The 22,102-nt window shown below is 36.7% G+C and overlaps 1 protein-coding gene across 2 annotated transcripts in view; it reads right to left on the reverse strand.

Annotated features, from left to right (window-relative positions):
• Positions 1-22,102, reverse strand: part of MME (membrane metalloendopeptidase) — a 55,236-nt gene that overhangs the window by 19,678 nt on the left and 13,456 nt on the right. For both annotated transcript variants that reach the window (XM_015889576.3, XM_015889575.3), the window contains exons 4-15: positions 20,218-20,379; positions 19,080-19,160; positions 17,913-18,008; positions 17,697-17,815; positions 16,499-16,564; positions 15,310-15,444; positions 13,686-13,787; positions 10,773-10,909; positions 10,571-10,664; positions 4,822-4,950; positions 2,136-2,234; positions 860-940 (exon numbers count right to left, since the gene is read on the reverse strand). In XM_015889576.3, the coding sequence (XP_015745062.1) occupies positions 860-940; positions 2,136-2,234; positions 4,822-4,950; positions 10,571-10,664; positions 10,773-10,909; positions 13,686-13,787; positions 15,310-15,444; positions 16,499-16,564; positions 17,697-17,815; positions 17,913-18,008; positions 19,080-19,160; positions 20,218-20,379 (1,301 nt within the window). The remainder of the gene's footprint in view (positions 1-859; positions 941-2,135; positions 2,235-4,821; positions 4,951-10,570; positions 10,665-10,772; positions 10,910-13,685; positions 13,788-15,309; positions 15,445-16,498; positions 16,565-17,696; positions 17,816-17,912; positions 18,009-19,079; positions 19,161-20,217; positions 20,380-22,102) is intronic.

Here is a 22,102-nt window from a genome sequence, read left to right on the forward strand (position 1 = left end):
GCTTTGCTGTATGCCACCCAGAGTCACTTGTCTGTGAGATGGGTGGCCATATAAATATGATGAATGAATAAATAAATAAAAGTAAAAAATATTTTCCATCTGGGAAAGCAAATGTGCTTTGTGTAATCTCAAAAGCAACCTTACCACATTCCAGGACAGAAGTATCACTGCTCATAAGATGATCTGTATGCATTTTAAGCAGTTGCCAAATGAAGGTAAAATGGGTCAGACACTTCATAATTAACAGAAAGTGCCAGCTGTTCAACATGAAATCATATCTAACTATCTGGTAGAACTATCTCAGCTTATTAACTTGGGTAATTTCTGTAACCCTTTAAAATATGCATTCATCTTGCATTCCATTTTTACTTCTAGATTTAATCAAACAATAAATAATGATTGGCTTAAAAAGATAGCAATGGCATGTTTTCCTATTAAAACTTCTACCTGAGATGTCTCTACCGGTATAGCTTTTATAAAATTACAGTCATAGTTTTGTGTTTTCTAATTTAAATTTAATGCAATTACTACTGGAAAAGCCTTCTATAGGTCCTCAGTAAGCTGGGGAGAGGGGCAGTGTGCAAATGATAATGTTTAAGGAGTTTCTTTGTGCAATTTTAAAACTCCTAATACTGTAGCCAGAAATACAATTTCCGGGTACGTACAGAATAGTGGATGATTACTAAAATCTGTGCAGGATTCTTGAAGGAGTTCTTTTACAATGAATAAGAGCTGCGCAAAGGACCCATAACAGGGGATCTTCCTGTGCACTATATCTCAAATGAGTTTTTTTTTAATTTGTATCATCACTATGGACACATAATATCTGTTGCTTACAATACATTTAATAAATACTTACATCTTTGTACTCCTGATTTAGTTTGTTAGGATCTGTCATAATCTCATCAGGGTAGCCAATTCGTTCTCTAATTGCTGTAGCCTAAAAATAAACCACGATACAAAATGAATTGGAATCAAATTGTAAATTCAAGCAGCACAGGAAATAGTCAGAATTTGTCTATCAACTTACAAGGCTTTTCAATCAGATCTTTTAGTTTTTACAACCCAATCATGATACCATTCTCTGATGCCAAGATTTCCCTGAAGATTCTTTCTGGGATTTCCAATAGAAAAATACCACAACAAATTATAGTCAATTCAGGCTTCTGAATTGCTCTCTCTTTTTTTTCCCCCTTTTCATTACAATACAAAAAACCCCTTAGTCACCATTTAAGCAAGACATAACTCCACTCTGAGTTGATGAATGCCAGAAATATTGCGTTTTCATGTTACCTATTTCTGCTTGTTGAATTGATGCTAAAGCCACACAAAGATATATCTTCATATTTATTACATTTATTTCCTACTTTTCCTCTAGGAACTCAAGGTAGTAAATGCGGTCCTCTCTACCCTATCTTATTCTCAGAATATCTCTGTAAGTAATTCATACTGAGAACTTTTTAACAGTCAAGCTAAGAATTGAATTAGGAACTCAACTATCCAATACTGTGGGCTTTTCACATACAGTTTAGTTTATTTTTTAATATAAACTAGAGGTCTAAGTCAAATCGCAGGATGACACCACCTAGTTAATCAAAGACAAGTTCTTAGAATGTTTCCAAACCAGTGCTTTTTGGGATTACTGATCAGAAGGTCTTGCATATCTGTTCCTTTTCTCCCTCCTTAACAATTTTTTTTCCTAGCAGGAAAAATAATGAGAGAAGCAATGGAAAAACACAGAATGGTTACAAATGGAAGATGACATTGTCTGGACCTTTTCTTGTAACTTGTTATGGATAATGCAGAATGACTCACCATAAAACATCACTTTGAAGCATCTATATATCACTTCATTTTACAATGCTCTCTAGGACAAACAGGGTGCACAGATAAGTTAAGAGTACAACTGTAAGCTGTACTTAATTAATTGTAGTAGCCACCAATATTTGTCTGTTTCTGTCAGCTTGAAAAAGTGACCCTTTGAGAATTAGCCAATAGCTTATGTGAAGAATGATACATTTGTTTTCTTTCTCTCTCACACACACATTATTCTTTTGGTAGATAGCCTGTACTGTTCAGATTTTGAAGGAAGAAAGTATTCTTAAATTACAAGATAACCCTTAAACGATCCTTGCCTTTTGTTCTGCTTTCTTTTTGGTTTCGGCATCCATCCAAGAGAGTTCTTCCAGTGTTTTTATAAAAACTTCACGGATTTGTGTAATCATTTCTTGAACCTGGGAATATATGGTACAATAAGATTAAGATTAATCCTACAGCTGCTTACCTGAAAGGAAGACTAATAAACTTAGTGAGACTCACTTCTGACTAGACATATCTAGGGTAATATGCTTAATTATCCAATTTAGTCATAGATCATGTTTTGAGGTGTTATATTCCAACTGTTGTTGCCAGAAATACTGTATTTTTGTTTTTTTCAGAATAAGCTGACAATGGCAAAAAATTAAATCACTGCAAAACTAATCAAGTGGAATAGATCTTCAAAACAATAATTTAAAATATGTCTATGCATTCAAATGAAAACTAATTAGTGCTAATGTTGAGATAATATTATGCTATAGCTGGGTATTGTTTTTTATCACCTGTTTAGAGATTCTAGGATTAAAGCTGGAATTTTTCTCATACAAAGCATATATATTTATTGGTGCGCTAGAGATTTTGCTGAAAAATGTTAGAAGATGCCAATACATTCATTCTGAGAAAAATTAAACCTTATTTATTTATTAAATGCATATGCTGCAAACCAATCCAGAAAGTCCCCATTACAGTGGACAGTATCTGGTTCCAATTTCCTGGATAAAGTACTTGTACCACTGAATTGTGTTATTAAAGGATTGCAATATGGGTTTGCACCCATGGATCTAGCCACTGTAACAGCAAGATACAATCTGAATACAGGTTATCCCCAAAGTCATCATGTGTCTTATTGTCCTAAAAGGGCAACACATACCCAACATCAGCCTGGCTGTCAAAGGATATTGATATCTACTAGCTTCTTAAAACTGCTTTTCAATGCTCCCGAGTACAGGATTAAAAAAGAAAATCATTCTTTATATATTTTCTTTTTGGGGCAACCAGCAACTCAGCTTCTTACTACTAGATAGTGTGTCATTCAGTTTTCCTCTGCAGAGTGCCCTTCAGGTGTTTTCTATTGCAACTCTGAAACTCCTATCCAGTACCAGGTTTGGATAGCTGCTATAAAGTGGATTGAGATGGACATTACGTCTTATCTGTGTGGTTGTATACACCGTCATGCATACTCCAATCACCATCCTGACTCTATTGTCCTCCAAAAATCCATTTCCCCCACTACTGGCTTTTTTGATAGTTTGGGGGAGAATTGTGGCTTCTGTATGCTGCTGAATGCAATGTATGTCAAGATGCAGCACTATTATGTCCAGGCAAAGGGTAGACAATAGGGGGCTCAGGACACCTCCATGCCTACCAGACTCCTTATCCACCTAACTTTTAAATCTCATGAAATAAGAAGCTGGCATGGTACAAAGCAAGGCACCATCTTTAGGTTCATAATGATTTGCAGCCATCATTTGGAGCCTATAACATTTCACTGGAATAGTATGGAGCATCCTAGGAGCTTTTTCCCATTCTGCCCAACCATGGCAGCCATTTTGGAACTGATAAGTCCTCCAAGGTTGCTGAATGGTGAGCATGCCCACCCTGTGCTTTCAAAATTCCCTCTTGGGACAGAAAGGTTCCCTGTACTAGGAGCAGAGGGATCCTACTAAACAAACAAAATAAAGGAAAATAAGCATGGAAAACCAAATCTAGAAGTTTTCTGTAGGCATTGTGAACCTGACTAAAGGATTAATGTTACATTCTCCAGTAGGATTAGCTTATTCAATTGAGTAGAGACAGGGCAAAACCTAGGAACAAGATAGGGGAAAGGAGACAATCCAAGTGCTTTTTCCAAGGAGATGAAGGGGAAGAAAAACTTGCAACAAATGCCCAGGAAGGATATCAATCTGTTGCCAGATAGAACATTGGAGAATAAATACCAAACAAATATCCATAACAGCAGCGGCAGGAATATGTCACTGCCATGCTTAGGATGCTCTCAAACACTTGGCCTTTCCAGCACCTCTCATTTCTCTGCTGTTACAAGGCGTATGTCTCATACTGCTTTTATAAAAGCCATAGATATTGCAGCAGTTGCTTGACATGTGCCTTCTGAACAGGAGTCACATTTCGGAAAGCTGCTGCTACTGTAGTGCCTCAGAGATTGCAATAACCTTCACCCACTTCAGCCGAAGAAAACCAGCTTGCTTCCCCAAACTGAGGCTGCAGATATGAAGGAGCATAATCATGTAGAACCTGATGGCTCCCTTTCCAACAGCCATCAAAGATGTACTCCTGCAGGTGGCATGTTATTTTTTGCCCTTTCTGTGGGCCTCATGCCTGCAGGTAACATTGCCCCAGAGTGCATTACTTTTTAAAATAGTAAATGGCAGGGGCAAAGGGTCCAGAGTAGATTGGTGCTGCAGGATGGAGTCAAGAAGTGATCTGACAGCGTGTTGCAAATGACAGATACTATTTTGCCAACAGAGGCTAAACTGGTTGTCAGAAGCATAACAGTTCCCTTCCTTCTGCTCTGCAGCAATGGTATGAGCCCAGAATACTGTCATTCTTGCTCCCATTCCTTGCCTGGTCTCATAAAATGGAACTACAGGATCCTTCCAAACAGTCATTAAGTATGCCTGGTTTGATTTCCAAACTTCTACTGCAATATCCCTGCCATATATATGAATCCAACCTGTCTTTAAGTATCATATTAATGATAATTACCACATGTTTACTCTCTCCAGCAAAGGCTTCTGCTACATAAAGCCTTCCCACAGCATTCCACATAACGCTGTTGACATAATTTGCACAACGGCGCCAACTTGCAGCATCTGAGGTTGTGCCATACAAAACCTGTAGAGCATAAACAGAAATCAATTATGCATGTGTCAACAAGCAAAAACATGTGAATTTGGGAAAAGTTCATATCCTCCCTGAATGTTTTTCATCAGTGTTAATGAAAAAGTGTTTATGGATAAAGGATATTTAAAAAGTGGTATAGATAAAATGAGAACATATTCCTCTTTGCGTTGTTTCAGGAGTTTGGAGAATGTGAAGCAGGCTGTATCAATCTCAGCAGGGTGAGAGCAGGCTTTTGTGCTTCTGTTCTCTAACTACAACCTCCTGAAAATGTAAGAGAGCCCAGTAGGAAACCGTCTCTCATTTGGTATTGCCTCTGAGCCATCCCAGGCAATAATAGCTCTCCTTAGAAGAAAGGAAATGACCCCTATAAAGATAAAAGTGATCAAGCCTCAACAGAACAGCTAATAACACTTATGACTTTTACATGCTGTGGAATATTTCTTCTACTTTTGATATTGTCAAGCTTCCTCGCTTTTTCTTCTTTCTCATCAGATATGAAGGGAGATATGAAGCCAACAGGATTTAGTCATAAACTCAACACTCACGAAGCAAGGAATGGCCAGACTCATTTAGCAAAGAGCTGGCTTCCAGGGGAAAGAGCTGCTGTATTGATTAATTTTATAGTGTTCCCCTGCAGAAAGAGCTCCAGTCAATTTCACAGATTTGTCTGCAATCTTTTACAGTAGATGAATCCTTGCACAATCTGAAAAGCAAGGGAAACTGGTTTCTAGAGCTGCTCAGCCTTATTTTGAATGGCATCTCAGCACTAGGTTCGGAGAAGGATTTAAAGTCTAGGTAGTGATACAAAAATGTAATACTGTAGCCCTACTAAATATTAATTCACTTTCTGGCCAGCAGAGTTGCACAATAATGTTTGATATTTTGTTCTAAGTTTTGAAAATTATGTTATTACAGATGGGGCAATCCTGGGTTATCCTGCATTCACAATAGTGGTGCTGAAGTATTGTTAGTTGGTGGATTATTTTATCAAAGACACTCCTCTAATATCTCTTACCATTTCATATCTAATACAAAGAAAACATGAATTACTACATAGTTTTCTAGCAAGCTTTGAAATAATGTACCTAGTTATGAATAAATATTTTGTGATCCTATTATTTATATTTCAAGATTAAATGATTCTAGGTAGTAAGCAATGTGCAACATACTGCCTTCTGTTAATACTGGCACAATATGCACACCTTATGTGTACATTTACACATGCACAAGGAGGAACAGGCTGTTTTTTTTCTAAGTCTGGACAACTGGCCTGTAATTTGTACATGTCAAAAAGTCAACAATGATCATGGTAAAATCTTCCTGTCTCTTACCAAATGGGTAATAGTGACCTGATGTGACAGTCATTATGGAAATTGTTTCCACATGCCTTTCCCTTACTACAGGATAAGAAGCAGCATATGGTGTTTCTGTCCAACAGCCTGCACTTGGGGACTGAATATTGGAATGGTCTCTTATTTATAAAATGCCCAGTGTATTCAAAAGGAGAGTGTTTTAGAGCCAAGCATTTTCCCTTGAAATATTGACATGTGCTTGCAGGATTTTCTCAGCTTCTTTGTGGTGAATCAGTACATTCTAGACAGCTCCTCATTGAGGTACCCCCAGACTCCAAACTGATTCTGTTCATCAAAACTAAACGCAATGGATCTTCCTGGACAGGAAGAAGCACCAGAGCTTTACTTAAGTAATACAGTCTTCCTGAACCTTGGTATGATTCTATAATTTCTTTGTCTTTGATCATGACTTTTGCTTTGCACCATGATTTCTGGTTCATTTCAAATCAGTTGCAACCCATTTTATTTTTGGAAGTGATGTATACAACCCTTTTAGATCATAGCTGTCCTTTGAGTCATAAGCCCTTCCCCAAGAAAACCTGATGTAGACTAGGATGAAGTGAGGAGGCCTGTGATGGAAACTATTTTTTAAATGTTTTAAATAAAGATGAAGGTAATTTATTTATTATTATTTGTTTATTAAATCAATTTATATAGCCTCACATTTCACCACAGGCGACTCTGGGCAGCATACAACAAAGTTTAATGGAAATCAGTTAATAGGATTACTCCCCATATATTTAAGATTCCCCTCCTTCTAGACATTAACATGTCAACCTTATATGGGGGAGGGTGTCTGGGAGCCACACCCAAGGCTTTCAGAAGCAGCATGTGGCTCTTGGATCTCAGGCTGTATAACCTTGATTTAGGCCATAGAGAGTGGTGATGAAGAAGCTGTCTTGGCTATTGATACTGTACCAGGCATCACAGCAAAATGCACAAGGCTACACAGCATGTGAAACACTACCAACTGCCTCAGAGTGAAGGAGACTTCCCAAGTTCGGGGAAGATGCCTATCTACAGTATCTATCTATCTATCTATCTATCTATCTATCTATCTATCTATCTATCTATCTATCTATCTATCTATCTATCTCTGTTCACTTAATCTTATGTGAACAGATTTAAGTAGTCACTAAATTCTTCCCTGTGTACAGAATGGTTTGAAAAGGAACAGGTTGTTTTATTTCTTAATAAGCATAAAAATAATATGGCAAACAGAAAAGAACTTCAGAGAAATGTTATCAGCAAAGTTCAAAAGAACAGTCAGCTCCTAATTTTCTTGAAGACGGCATTGCATTTTATTTTTACTACATTTTATCTTTTGTTGTATTTATGTGATATACTGCAGAATCGAATATTTAACAGAACAGGACCATCTTTCAGCTTGTAAACTTAATTTTCCTCACAATTCAATTACAATTATGTCATGAGTCAGAGAGAGTGGAGACTGGCTGGACTGTAGTTAAGCTCTTTTTATTGGCAGAAAATAAGCTTATATGCCACTTTAAAAAAGTACTTCACTTTGTTCTCATTGTATCCAGCACTTCAAAGAATCACAGAATATTTGAGCTGGAGAGAATTCTAAAGGTCATCCAATCTTCCCTCTTTTGTACCTGACAGCCTTTTATTCATTTGTAGGATGCTATTGTACCACCCCTTAGTCTTCTCTTGAAAGCTAAACATGGTGAGTTCCTATCTTTCTCATACAGCTTATTTACCAGCCCCCTTATTACGGTACCTCTCCTCTGAATCCACTTTTAGCTTCTCCCTCTCCCTTTTAAAACATGGTGGCCAGAACTGGAAACAGTGCCACAAATGTAGAATGGAATTATTACATTATATGATCAGAATGCAATTATTAATATATTAATGAGCTCAAGATTGCCTTTTTAGCTACAATGTCATCCTGCTTGTGCATATTCAGCTGGAGATAATCTGCAATAGATCAGCATCCGTTCCATAACGTTCTCTACGTAGTTTGCAGATGTTTTCTCAACATCTAGAAATGGATGGAGCCCTGGGAGACTCCACTCAATTCTTCCCTACAGGACAATGCAAAACCATTTGCAAGCACTCTTTGGGAGTAACTGAAACTATAGTACTGTACATCAGATATGCAACACAGTACAACATATAGTGATAATAGCTCTAATCCTATCATCTTAAAAATGAATTAGTAATATTAGAATCAGGAATGAAGCATCTCATTCATATAGCCTACTGTATCTTTCCATCCTGCCCTAGGGCCATTAACAGGATTTCATCACTCTATCCTTTGGCTTTTCCAATCTCTTCTTCCATCTGGGAAAAGACCCTCCAGAACTATGCTCAATGAAGAAAGGCTTTTTTTTTTTTTTTCAAACTTAGAGGATGAAAGCATTATCATTTCCATCTAAGCATAGAAAAATGGTTGGAGAATGATAGCCAGAGGGATATGGCTTCAAAATCTGTCGTTTATATTAGATTTAGTTTCTCATTCTCAATTTAAATCTTATAAATAATATCAGGAGCAGTCACAACCTGCTCCTGGCAGTTCACTTACAGAAAGTGTTGATATTCACTTGAGACAGAAAGAGGAATCTTAAAATCAGAGTTGGAAAAGACATAAGAGGTCATCAGGTCCAACCCCCTGCACACTGTAGGATTTACCACATCATCCCTAATAGATGATTATCCAGCCTCTGTTTGAAAACCTCCAGTGAAGGAGAAGAAACCACTCCATGTGGTAACCTGTTCCATTGATTGACAGCTCTTACTGTCAAGAAGTTCTTCCTAATGTCTAATCTGTATCTTCAACTTTGAAGCTTCATCTCATTAGTTCTAGTCTGATCCGCTGGAGCAAGTGTGAATAAGTCTGAACCCTCTACAATGTGGCTGTCCTTCAGATATTTGAAGATAGCTATCATATCTCCTCTCAACCTTCTCTTCTGCAAGCTAAACATATCTAGGTCTTTTAATTGTTACTCACAGGACTTGGTTTCCAGTCCTTTCACCATCTTGGTAGCCCTTCTCTGTACTTGCTCCAGTTTATCAATGCTTTTTTAAACTGAGGTGTGCATAACTGAACACAATACTCCAAGTCAGGCTTGACCAAGGCAAAGTAGAGTGGAATAATTACTTCCCATAATCTGCAGTCTACACTCCTCATGATGGTTCTCAATATGTTGTTGGACTTCTTTGCAGCTGCATTACACTGTTTATGCATCTCAAACTGCAATATGAAATGATAGCCTCTCAGACATTCCTCTACAGCCTCTCATCCATTCCTCTTCATTGGAGAACAGGGCTGAATACACCATAAACACTATCCCACCAGCACAATGAAAATTCTGTCCCATTTGCCATATTGAAATAAAGTTCCCTTTAGTAATTGAAATGGGGGGAAACATCAATCCTTTGCCTCAAGCAATAGAACATTGTAGGTTGGTTTTAGATTGTGACCCTTCCCAAAATTCTACAGACCACAACAATCCTCTCTCTCTTCTGCTCCCAAATTTCCTTTGAACAAAACTCCAAAAGTGCAAACATAAAGCTTTATTTTGCTTGGATGGAAAGCTAATAAGGGTAATAGAGCTTATTGTAGTGTGTTTAACATTAAACATCAATGGTCCCAAGGAGATGACAGTGCACAAGAGCTCCTAGTCTAACTCTGTATATCCTGCTACATTCCTTTTTCCTTCCTACCAGAGAATACATGGCTCCTAAACACCATAGCTAAATACTTTATCAAAATTTTTGCCTGTCTTTAACCAGGTACTATTTTTAATCACCTCCCCCACATGCATTTTTCTCCTATACATTCTGAAATCTGTCCATCCCATTCAATTTAGACCAAAGCATTTATAAACTTATGAATGGGCCATGGTTGTGGATCCTGGGATCCTGTATATTGTTGCTAAGCTATAACTCTTAGCTCTTCCTCATAGTGTTGGAAAGGGAGAGGAATGTGGGGAGGCATGGTTCAACAACATTTGGAGAGCCAGGAGGTCCTCATTCCAAGTATATGTCTCTTGATCATCTTGAAAAAAGGATCAAATAAATTAATAATTGCTTATTTTTCATCTCTGATGGAATTCAAAGAACGGTTTGTTTGTGAGAACAGTAATACAGTTCTCCAAAATGTAAGGGGTGTGCCTACCTTGAGCTCCCACCCAATATTTTCAAATCTGCTGTCTAAATATCTGGAATGGCCCCAGAAATATCAGGAGTTACATTCAAATGTTAAGTATGAAAAATGAATTTATGAATTTCTGTACCTTGCGGAAATTATTCCTTGTGTCCTTGTAGTCACGACTTAGGCTGCTCACCATATCCATGATGTATCTCCAACTCAAGTAGTTCTGAATTTCTCTGCATAATAAAGCAACAAGAAGCAGCATTTATTGCTCTCTGTAGAACTATGAAATATATTGGCGAGTTTGAAAAAATAAAAACTTAAAGTGCATTTGGCATACATACCTGGGACTGTATTTGTAAAGGATAGAATTTAGCTTGGTTAAATATTCTGGAGCATAAACAATTATATCTTCTGTATTCTGAACATTGATTTGCACTGTTGACATTATATTATTTATGAATTTTAGCCAGTCGAATGGCTGTGGGGGGAAATAAGCATTAGGAAAGATAAGAATAAGTGATCAGACACTAGGCAATTTTACTTTTAACGTTAAGTCTTTATCGTTGGTGTGCTTTAGGAAGACTGTTGGCCTTTTTTCAGCTACATTATAATTATTCTTTATGTTAGGTTTACAATCTGCCACCTTCAGAAGGAAATAAGAGAAAACAATACACAGTTGTAGCAGCAATCAAAAACAACATATCAGAAGGGGAGAAGGGCCTCCAGACTTATTTCAAAATTATTTTAAAGTAGTATCATTAAAAATAGTGATGTTACATTATTAAAACTGGGCTCCATGCCAAAATGTTTTTAAAGGCTTAAGTCCAGATGTTGTTTTTAAGAAGTGTACTCAGAGAATAGAACATTAACATATATCCTTCCCCCCCAAAAGCAACTGACAATGTGACAAGCGCCTTTCTCTCAGCCATCAGCTAGCATGCCTAGATTTCACACAATGGGTGAATCCTACTTCCAGATACATTTTAACTTTAGCATTTCCTATTTCAAAAATTAAATAGTGCCTTAAGGTTTACTCAGGAGTTGGGGATGCTTTATGCACTATTGGAAAGTGGACATATGCAAATCACATAATGTGTGGTAAAAGCAAAACACATCACGTTGTGTAGAAAATGAAATCCTTTACTGTTACAAAAAGACTGAGGAAAGTCTCCTAAAACATGCTTCAGGTAAGGAGTAGTGTATTTATATTCCCTTCTATAAACAATGTGTTGATTCCATATTTAGTGGATGAATGGGTGAGTACCTAAATGGTGCAAACTACTGAAACTTAAATTTCAGGAATACATGCATATTTCAGTGAATTTCACCAATATATTGTTTAACAACTGGCTTATCAAAATAGTTTGCATCAACTATAAATTGTACCATTTTGCTTCATCTTTTGTCTTTTGATTTTTCTGCAGCCAGACTGCTTCTGTAAACAAATTCCTCATAAGAGCAAAAAGAAAAAAAAATCCTTTGATAATAACAATAAGCCACTGTTAAGCACTTTAGTTGGGCTCAGAAACTCCTGGCCAACAGGCAATAAATTAAGTTGAATAGCTTTAATTTAAGATTAATGAGCTGTAAAACAATCAAAGGGCTGTAGTTCTAAAAGCATTTACATGATGGTAATTCTTATAATCAGAGAGACAGCTGAGGTTCCAAGAGGTCTTAGATATGTTTAAGGATCATGCCAAGTGTGTTTAGGAATAAAATGAAAGAAATTGTCATCCTGATTAGAGACAATATCAAGTCTCTACATTTTTACAGTTTACTTTTCTGACTTGGATTTTGAAGACTGACATCAACATGTGATATTTGGAAATTAAATTGTAGCTTGGGAAATTGATATCTGGCTGGGTTCTCCATCTTTTAAAGAGAAGTTTCTTGAATGACACCCCCCCTGCAAAAAAAACCTGGAAGATGCCCTGGTTTCCACAATCCCATCCCATCCTGCTGGCAGCAGGAGGCTTGCCTTGTAAGAGCAGCAATGCACAAAACACACTCTTTGTTCACCACTCATTGTACATTTGGAAGAACCTGACTTGGGCCACCTTATCTGGTCTGCAAAAATCCAGACAACTACAAGAGGACTGCAAAGAGATACAAAAACTCGAACTGTTAGTGGTCACCTAATGCCCTTCTGGGTGGGTGGGTATTAATTTGAATTGTAAAGTTATGAAGCACTTGACTTCACAATTTCACAGTTCAATGAAAAGTTATTGATTTTGATATGGTTTTTTGTGGGATTCTAGCAGGCTAAGGTGAAAAAACAAAGCTCAAAATAAAATCAGATCAGATCAACTGGCAATCTAAATCCAATATTAACACTGTCCAGCCAAATTATTCTAGGGCTCCATCAAGCAAATAATAGCCTTTTTCAGCTGCACACTGCTCCTAGGTTTACATAAAAAAGATTAAAGAGGCTTTATTTATTTCATGCTTTCGTCAATATGTCTCAAAGTTGCACATGTTGAAAAATTACTGATAATACAAATCAGTTCATTAATAAGTTTAAGGACAAGTCAACAGAAATTATTCTTTAATCAGAAGATTGACCTATCAGCTTAGTAGAATTTAGTGCCAAAGAATTTAGCCTTGGGCCATAGGTTCTGTTCCTATCCTTGTATCACATGAACAAATTTGTCCTTATTGAATATCATATAAGCATTATATCTTCATGCCAATGAAACAATTTATATAATTAAACTTTGTCCTGCTGTCAAGAGTTTGATTTGCAACAATGAATTGTAGTTTAATTTCTCTGTCCTAATCTAGTTAGACAAGATATGCAGTCAGATGTAGACTTTGGTACAGATATTTCTAGCTGGAAGAGGAAATATAGATTTATTTGGTTATTTTCCAGATGGCTTCTCTCCAATTCTGCTGATAGGATGATATATACATAGCCCTGTCTGAAAAATCAGTGATAGAATTGATGGTATTCTTTAGAATGGAAACAAGGCATAATTTTCATAGGATTGCACAGGACTATACTGAGTCACAGTACAACCTTTACCACCAAATAGCTACTTCATGTGACTGTTAATTACCTGGGAGGGTTACTTTCTATGACCAGTTTTATTAGGGCACATGCTTTCTTTCCCCTGCTATCAGTTAGGTACACAACAGGCTGACAAATTTAGCTTAGCAGTTTGAATTCAAAAGCTTCATCTTCAGAATTAAACTTTTTTTTAAGTGGTTTATACTGCTAGTCAGAAGCGGGAAACAACAGAATAGCAATATTTTACCTGATTACTGATTTCCAAAGAGAAATTTTTTTGGACATCACTGAGCTTCATTTTGTGGTATAGCAAAAGTGGGTCATTTCTGTCATCAGCTTTAGTTGTGGCCTAGAAAAACAAATTTATACTGTACAAAGGAGTGGCTTTGAAGATAGAGGAGCAGGAACAGAAAAGCAAAATGCCTTAATACAAAAGGCAAAGCAAACCTTCAAATCAAAGAGATTAAGGCAGAAGTGACTGACTTGTTAGTATATAAAAGGTAGAAGAAAGTGTGATCTTAGGGACAGGATCCTAGAAAATACAGAAGCCCTCTCCATCCTCTTTCTGAACCTGGGGATTATGCTATGCTCTGGGAGGAATATGACTTTGAATACTCCTATTTCAGCTCATGTCAGCTTCTACACTTGCTACTTTCTAAGACCATAAAAGCCCAATCTCAGAAACCCTCAAAAGAAAGTAATAGAGTAGATCTGGAGCAGAACAAAAAGTTCTTGTTTGCAGGAGAACTAGAAGAGGGTGGAGATGCAAGCAACCAGATCGTCATATGATATTGTCCTGGCCTATAGGTTCAGATAACTCTGTTAGTTGTTCTTAGAATAAACTCACTGAGATCAACATGACTTGTAATATCTAATCCAAATCCCATTGATTTCAATAAGTTTACTCAAAATATGACAACGTCTAAATCCAAAACTTTACCAGTGAGGGAATATGGCCATATAATACAAAGATTGATTGCGTACTCAACATTTTGTGTATTTCTAGAGTGATAAATATGAAAATATTCAATCTTTTCTCTTTACTGGACCCACAATAACTTGTAACACATTTCTATTATTACTGTCGTAGTAGCATTAAGACATACAGGTATACCTTGACTTAAGAATACCTGGTTTACGGATGACCCATAGTTAAGAATGGAGCCTACTGTAGCAAAATCCGAGTTAAATACACAATGATTTGAGTTAATTACACAATACTACTAAAGTATAATTACATAATAATTATATACTTATATGTGCATGATTACATAATTACATATATAATTACATAATTATTACATAATATTACTGCAGTATTTTACAATAATACTGTTTCAGCTTACATACAAATTCAACTTAAGGACAGACCTTGGGAGTGGAATTCCTTCTTAAACTGGGGACAACCTATACTACCAAGAACTATTGAAGGATTTATCATGAGCTGCAGTAATGTCAAAACAGAAGTAGAAATAGAACTAGGAATAAGGAATTTATCATCTATGAACCCTGGAACATTCTGTTTTCCACCAGACCATACTCATCCAGCCATTTTATGGCCAGATCATATCTGAAATACTATGAACCACTTTCTGCTCTGGAAGATTTTTCTGGAAAATGACCATACCATCCTTGGAACAGTCAGATGAATACGGTCCAGAATTAAAATGGAATATTTCTGTATTCCCTAGAGCATCCCATCCCTCAGACTAGAAATAGAACTACTTCTTTCATATATATATTTACCCCTAATTTTCCCCTAACATTTCTGATTTAACAGTATAATTTTGGGAAAGAGGGAAGGAGGCAGAAGCCATATATTGTTTCTTCCTACAAAATATTCTGTATGTAGAATAGGAGAGTTAACTTACATTTGCAATTTCTTTTTCAAGACTCATTATCCTTTTTGCTTCCATAGAAATTTGAGTGTCATTGATGGGGAGTTTTCTTTCTTGGCGAATTAATTTTGCTACAGAAATCATGAAATTAACATAGGCTGAACATGCCTGTAAGAAAAAAGAATATTTTGCCTTAGTACTATGACAAACTTGTATAAAAATGGCTAAGATGTTAATAAAAGTAGCAGCCTAAAAATTAAGGCTTATAGCGTTAGTGTATATCCTTAATGAAGATCAGCCATAACACTGGATGAAGATTATATTATCAGTATTATTTTATATTTATAGTGCATATTTAATGCTATCCTTTGAACTGTGGATTTCCTAATCTGCAGTTTACTTAATTACTGTTTCTGAAAATTTTCTAAATCATGAGTTGGGACAAGGCACTCATTACAGGGACAACAATTCATTGTAATTAACTTCTCTAGGTGCTTGAAGGAAGCCCTTTTATAAGTACTTTGCCTCTTGTTAATTACCTTTCCTCCTTAGTACGCTGGAAATTGAATACTTACAATCCATATTTGGGTCAACTTTACACCTAACAGTTTTCTACATTAATACTGACTTTTGTATAGGAAATTTGTATTTATGTTAGGAAGCTGCACCCAATCATTATCTGCATACATAATTAAGAATAACTTATCTATCTGTCATCAGTTAAGGCAAGAAAGCCATCACAGAAAGTAAATTTTAAGGATACAGAATGGTGGACAAAGTGTACAATCTAGTTGGAGTGCTTGCATGCCCACAATCTACATTTTGCAAAATTTTCTGCAAAATAAGGCTTTGGTTAACTAACTATCATGTTTATATGGGATTTCTTTGCTTTGCTTGCAAAGTGGCATGGATTCCTCCTTTATATAACATAAACACACACAGAGACAGAACAGTTTCAGGCCATGCTGGACTATTTAATGTAAAATAGTAAAATAGCATTATATCTTTCAAATGGATATTGAGTTATAAAGAATCTATAGCAAATATATTTATGTTATTATGAATAGTTCTGATATATCTGGGTGCCATTATTTTCTTCTTTGTCATCTTATTAGCATTTAATGAAGACACATTCTTCTCAGTGGGGCTGCCAGTTCATTAACAAGTTAGGAAGTCTAACTTTTTGTAGGGAGTTTTTGCTTATTCCTAAACCTGGACATACCTCTTCGTACATTCCAGTGCATTCATAGTAATCCCGGGAAGGAAGTCCAAGTCCAGGTTGGTCAATCTACAATACCAAGTTAAAAAAAAAAAATCAGGCCGCAAATTGAACAGCAATTGTGGACAGATAGACATTTGAAAGCAATAATATTTACTTTTTCTAAATAATTCAATTTCTTTCAAAATGCCTCTAAAGTGAGACTTTTTAAGTACAACAACCAAGGGAAGGAGGGAGAAAGGGAGGAAGGAGGGGAGGGGAGTGAAGGGGAGGGGAGGGGACAGGAAGACTAAAATGTGTACACCACCCAACTCCCAACAACTGTGGGTGGTTCACAAGAAAAGGAAAAGATGATAGTGGTACCCAGAAGTAAAAACTTTCACTCTGCTATACTTCCTATAAGAGAAAATGGGTGTTCAGTTTCTAAAACCTGTGGAAGTAGAAAGAGGTCATTACTACTCAAGAGTGACCAGTGAGAAATGGGGATTCAGTGTTTTTACTAGCAAATGTTGTAAGACACAATCAAAGATAGAACTTCAGCATCATGGGGGTGTGACTGCAGATTGATGTCCCAGGTTTGATTAGCAGTTAAAACATGTAGCATTATTTCAATCATTCTCTTATGGATAGGAAATAAAACTATAAAAAACTTAAAACAAGGGAAAAGGAAACACAAGACAGATGGCATGGCCCCTACCAAGTACTTGCAAAGGCCACTGTCTTTATTGGCTATATACTCCTAACTCTGCACATCTATACATTGTAATTGTTAGTCTGTTACAATAATTTGAGCATCATTCTTAATGGAGATTCCTTAATGGAGGATCACTGAATCCATGGGTAGCCTGGCCAGGCAGATTCTACTGAAAATTAGAAAATTTAATTATTTTTCTTAAACATGCACATTCAAGCAATTTGTGGTAGAATGATTTCAATTCAGTTACCAAAGGAACTGAATTCTGACTGTGTAAGAAATGTATAGCAAAACATTTTAATGGAAATGACATGGGATTTACATGTGCATCACCCTTCTGTTGCACCCTTGCCTGTAAGCCATTTTAAGACTCTACAGCAGGATGATGTGTTATTTATATGAATCAGCACAATTCTTTATGGGTTGGACATTTAAAATCCCTAGTTTCCTAATTATGTCAGCATGAACAAATGCATTTTTAGACATTTCTAAGAGTGATAAACTTACATGAATTACATGTTGTGAGGAGTTTTTATCATCAGTACCAACAAACATGTTAATGATGATTTTTCTCCCAAGTTGAGAAATCAACTTTGCAATGGATGTCTCGGCACTCCATGTGAGGCCTAAAGTAGTAAAATAATATATTCAGTGTTGGATAAAGATAACTCTAACCTCTCTCATTTGAAAATTACAATGAACAAATAATGTGAACTCGCCTACCGTAATCATGGTCCCAGTTGTCTGTTGCTATAGGCCATTCTGAAAAGTTGGTCATTAGGTTGATTAGTGGCTTCCCTGCTTTCCTGTCAATGGCAGCTTGTGAAAATAAACATGAAATCCATTAATGATAGTTGCAGACTTCTTAAACCACCCAGTTATCACAATGACGTATGGGAATGGTCCTGTGTTTCCAAAAAAACATTTTCTGCAGAATCGTATCTCACAAGAAAAGGTGAAGAAAAAACAAATATAAAAATAGCTGGAAGTAGTTTCATCTTGAGTCTTTGGTGTTGTCACAGAACATGGCTTTACATTATACATTAAGCCCATAAGTGGTATAAGCCACAATAATGTTACTACTCTTATGATGTCATCACAGAAATGATGTAAATTTGATGTCACATGATGTCATTCCATTCCCCACCCCTCCCCAATAGGAATACCTAAGATTTATTTCTGGCTTATGATTAATGGGAAGGTAGCCACTGTGGTTTGTAATTATGGCTTAGAGAGATATTGAACCCACCCTATGTGTCATTAGCAAGCATATGAATTGTACAGCTGTGCAAAGCATTTAAAAAAAAGCCATTCATTCATTCATTCATTCATTCATTCATTCATTCATTCATTCATTCATTCATTCTATATAACTGCCAGTCTCACAATGGTGTCTCTGGGAGGCTTACAAAACAACAATGCCTGGGTTGCCAAACCAAACCACATAATTAGTGCAATATAAGTAAGACTTGTTAATTTAAGATAACAAATCATAATAATAATGTCTACTGTGAATAACATTATCTCTCCAGTTGCTTTTTGCTAGCCATTTTCTTTCTAGATGCCACAAATTAAAACAACTTGTTTACATTCTATCAGACTTTTCTATGATCACCGACAGAGTTTCTACAGAATAGATTTAAGTAAGTCAACTGTACCATTATTCTCAAGAATTGAAACAATTAAATAAGAAATGTGTAGAAAATTCAATATGCTGCTACTGAACTGATTACCTTACACATTTGAATTTAAATATGTGAAGCATATGGTGGTGCCCAAAAATAAGTTGCAAGAATGTCACTAAAGAGTAGTATTATCTGTGAGCAGTAAGACTATAGAACAAGGTTATGTGCACTGCTCTTAAATGTGGTAATTTACCAAGTAACTTACCTTCATTTATACAAGATCTATAAAGTGTTTTTGCTTTTGTAACAGCTTCTATATCATTACTGTCTTTCTTCTCAAGGACATCTGAAAATGATGGAGATGTATATTACCAAATGTGATACATAATGTAGGTTGTGTTCTACAGGTGTTATGCAGAATCATGGATAATGATGCCCATTTTAGTCATTACAACCGCAACATACAAAAAGATAAATGGTTGTGAGAGCAGAATTTAAAGCCTTCTAGTCCAATCTTACAGTCTCTGGTGGTGTGATGAACCAACTTTCCATGGCTGAAGAGAGGGGCTTATCTGAAGAAAGAAAGAGCCACCAACAAAGCTCCTCTGTGGATTACAGCAGTTTTCGGCTGGCATAGTTGCCTTTTACGAAGGGGGATAAATTAAAAAGGCGCTTTCCAAGCAGATGTCCAGGAGGGGGAAGGATCTACTGACCCTTATTTTCTAAACACACCAATGGAATTTCCCGTCCTACAGGCCCTATTAGGAAGGGAAATAATAGAAGCAAAACCAACAACAGGAAACTTTCTACAGTATCTTCTAAACTGGTCAGTGCAAAACCAGCAGTGCCCAGAAAGTGGCACTTCCTCTGCCACAGATTCTCTTCCTCTTTGGAGGTTTGCTCTGCCCCCCTATAAATGCTCTAAGATTAATATAATGCTGTCTCAGTTAATGTTTTATGGGGTATCTGTCCTAAATTATTTTTCTCATTCTCATCTGAATTTGACAGCAATATTGCCTAATACTTCTAATATAGTCCTTATTTGTCTGCATCTAAGCATAAACCATAAGACTGACCAGTTTGGGCTATCAAGATTTGGGGCAGCATATCCAAGTTACTGTTAATCTTGTTTCTCATTTCTAGGATAACTGCCCATCCCTGTTGGATCACTGAATCAAGTGAACTTGTCCCATCAAATGAGACTCAAATCATCCCGATCTATTCACTCTTGGCCAAAAAACATTTGACCCTACAGACTTGCATTCACCTAACCTATCAAATCTTTGAGGCTGGTTTTAGATAAACCAGAATACATCTCTTGCTCTTCTGTCACAAAATTGGAGTAGTAGAAGAAAAAAACGAAATGATCCAAAAGTCGAATTAACTCAATTTGTACTACTGACCTTTCAAAACAACTTCTAGTTCATCTCTTAAAATGTCAAAGTTACTATAACGGGAACTTGTCTCTGGTATGATATGCTTTTTTAACCATCCTCCACAAGCATACTGATAAAAATTTTTGCAAGGTTCCACCGTTGTGTCCATGTTCTCAATGATCTGGGCAGCTGTGATAAAACAAAAATAAACAAACACATATCGAGGGTAATGTAAAGATTTTTTTTTTAAAGTCTACATTGATCTTTATTGTTATAAAGTAGTAGCACGAATACAGATTTAGTTTTGTAATGAACAGTTGTAACCCTCAAGGGTTTGAATTAAGCCAAGCTAACTGAATGTGAATTACTTTTGAGGACACACATATAGGGTTGGGCTATACAACAGCACACTTAATTGAGAGCCCATCTTATTGAAACTAATGGAACTTATCCAAATAGAAATCTGTAGACTGCATCAAATACCAACCAACATTCACATAAAGTTAAATATTTTGAGCCAGGGTGGGTGGGGGGTTCTGCTCCAAGAACATGAGTTGATTGAAACAAAACTCCCATCATCTGAGGGAACCTGCAAATTAATGTCCATGTTTTCTGTCTATAGATTGATCTCCATTACTGGCATTTTTATTTGCCAGGTCTTGCCCTATAAATGCTAGAGATGCCATAGCTGAGGGCACCTGCTGCTACCACCAGAGCTGGGAGGTTGGGAGAAAGAAGGGAAAAATGCTTTCCTTTCAGGTTTTCTTCCCCTAACACTGTGGAAAAAGGATAGGCAGTACAGAGCTTCTAAGTAGCAGTGTGACCAAGCACACCTCAGCGTCTTTCACTGAGGCACATATATCCCATGGGATTTAAAAAAAAATACTTCGCTTATTAAAAAGAATAAAATGGGAAGCTGGCACTTGCAAAGCCAGGCACCAGTATTTAGCATCATATTTATTCCCAGCAAATCTTTTGGTTATCCAAAACTTCATTGGGATAGTAGAGAATAATTTAATAATAGCTACTTTGTCTAGTAGTAAATTGGTGTTTTGTGACCGGCTAGAGTCAAATTGGCTGCAGTTGTGTAAATATTCTCTCTATATATATCCACTTTTTTTTCGTATGTCTATCACACACTTGCAAAATAGCAGATGTGCCCCTGTCCGAAAAAGTTGCCTGTTGCTGCAGGAAACAAAGTGAGGGAGGAGGCTTCCTTTCCCTGTCTTCCATCACCTATGATTTATATGGGATGGGGTGTATGGCGATAAACCCTCCTGAACACCCTAGGTTGCCTGCTAAACTCAGCTTACCAAATAATGAGATATTACATTTACCAGCCTACAACAACAACATATTACTGCTTATGTACTGTAGCAATATTATACCTTTAAAAAGAGGACCTTTCATAGCATTTCAGATAGAAATGGTATTAAACACCTGGTAGTTCAGATCTGACCAAGGAGTATGTAAAGAATACCTCACATGCGTTGCAAGTGTTGGTTTTATTCTTGCCTTCACGAAGATGCTGGGGCAATGCATTTGCTTGGGCAATAACCCACTTGGAACAGGAGTAATTACAGAGAGTCTGCACATTTCTTTAAATGAAGATATTGATGAAAACAATACATTGGAAATGACCTAGATGCATAAGCTTCATCCTCAATGCAACTGATCTCTGGAAACATTTCAGAGCTTGCTTTTCCATTTGAATTTTCTCATATGCACCAAAATCCTCACTAGAAGCCCTTTCTTGGGTGCTTCCACTTGGAAAGATTAAGCCATGACCTAATGGTGGTACCACACCTTGTGGATGGTCTCCTTCCCAGAACACACTACATCACCTGATATCTGCTTGTGTTAGGTTGTGGTATGGGCAAAACCCCCAAAACCAGTTCTTAACTGTCACATC

Source organism: Python bivittatus, unplaced genomic scaffold (assembly GCF_059951505.1).
Source record: "Python bivittatus isolate LINGU-HERP-01145 unplaced genomic scaffold, Pbiv_v1 ctg000980_np1212, whole genome shotgun sequence".
Taxonomy (NCBI): domain Eukaryota; kingdom Metazoa; phylum Chordata; class Lepidosauria; order Squamata; family Pythonidae; genus Python; species Python bivittatus.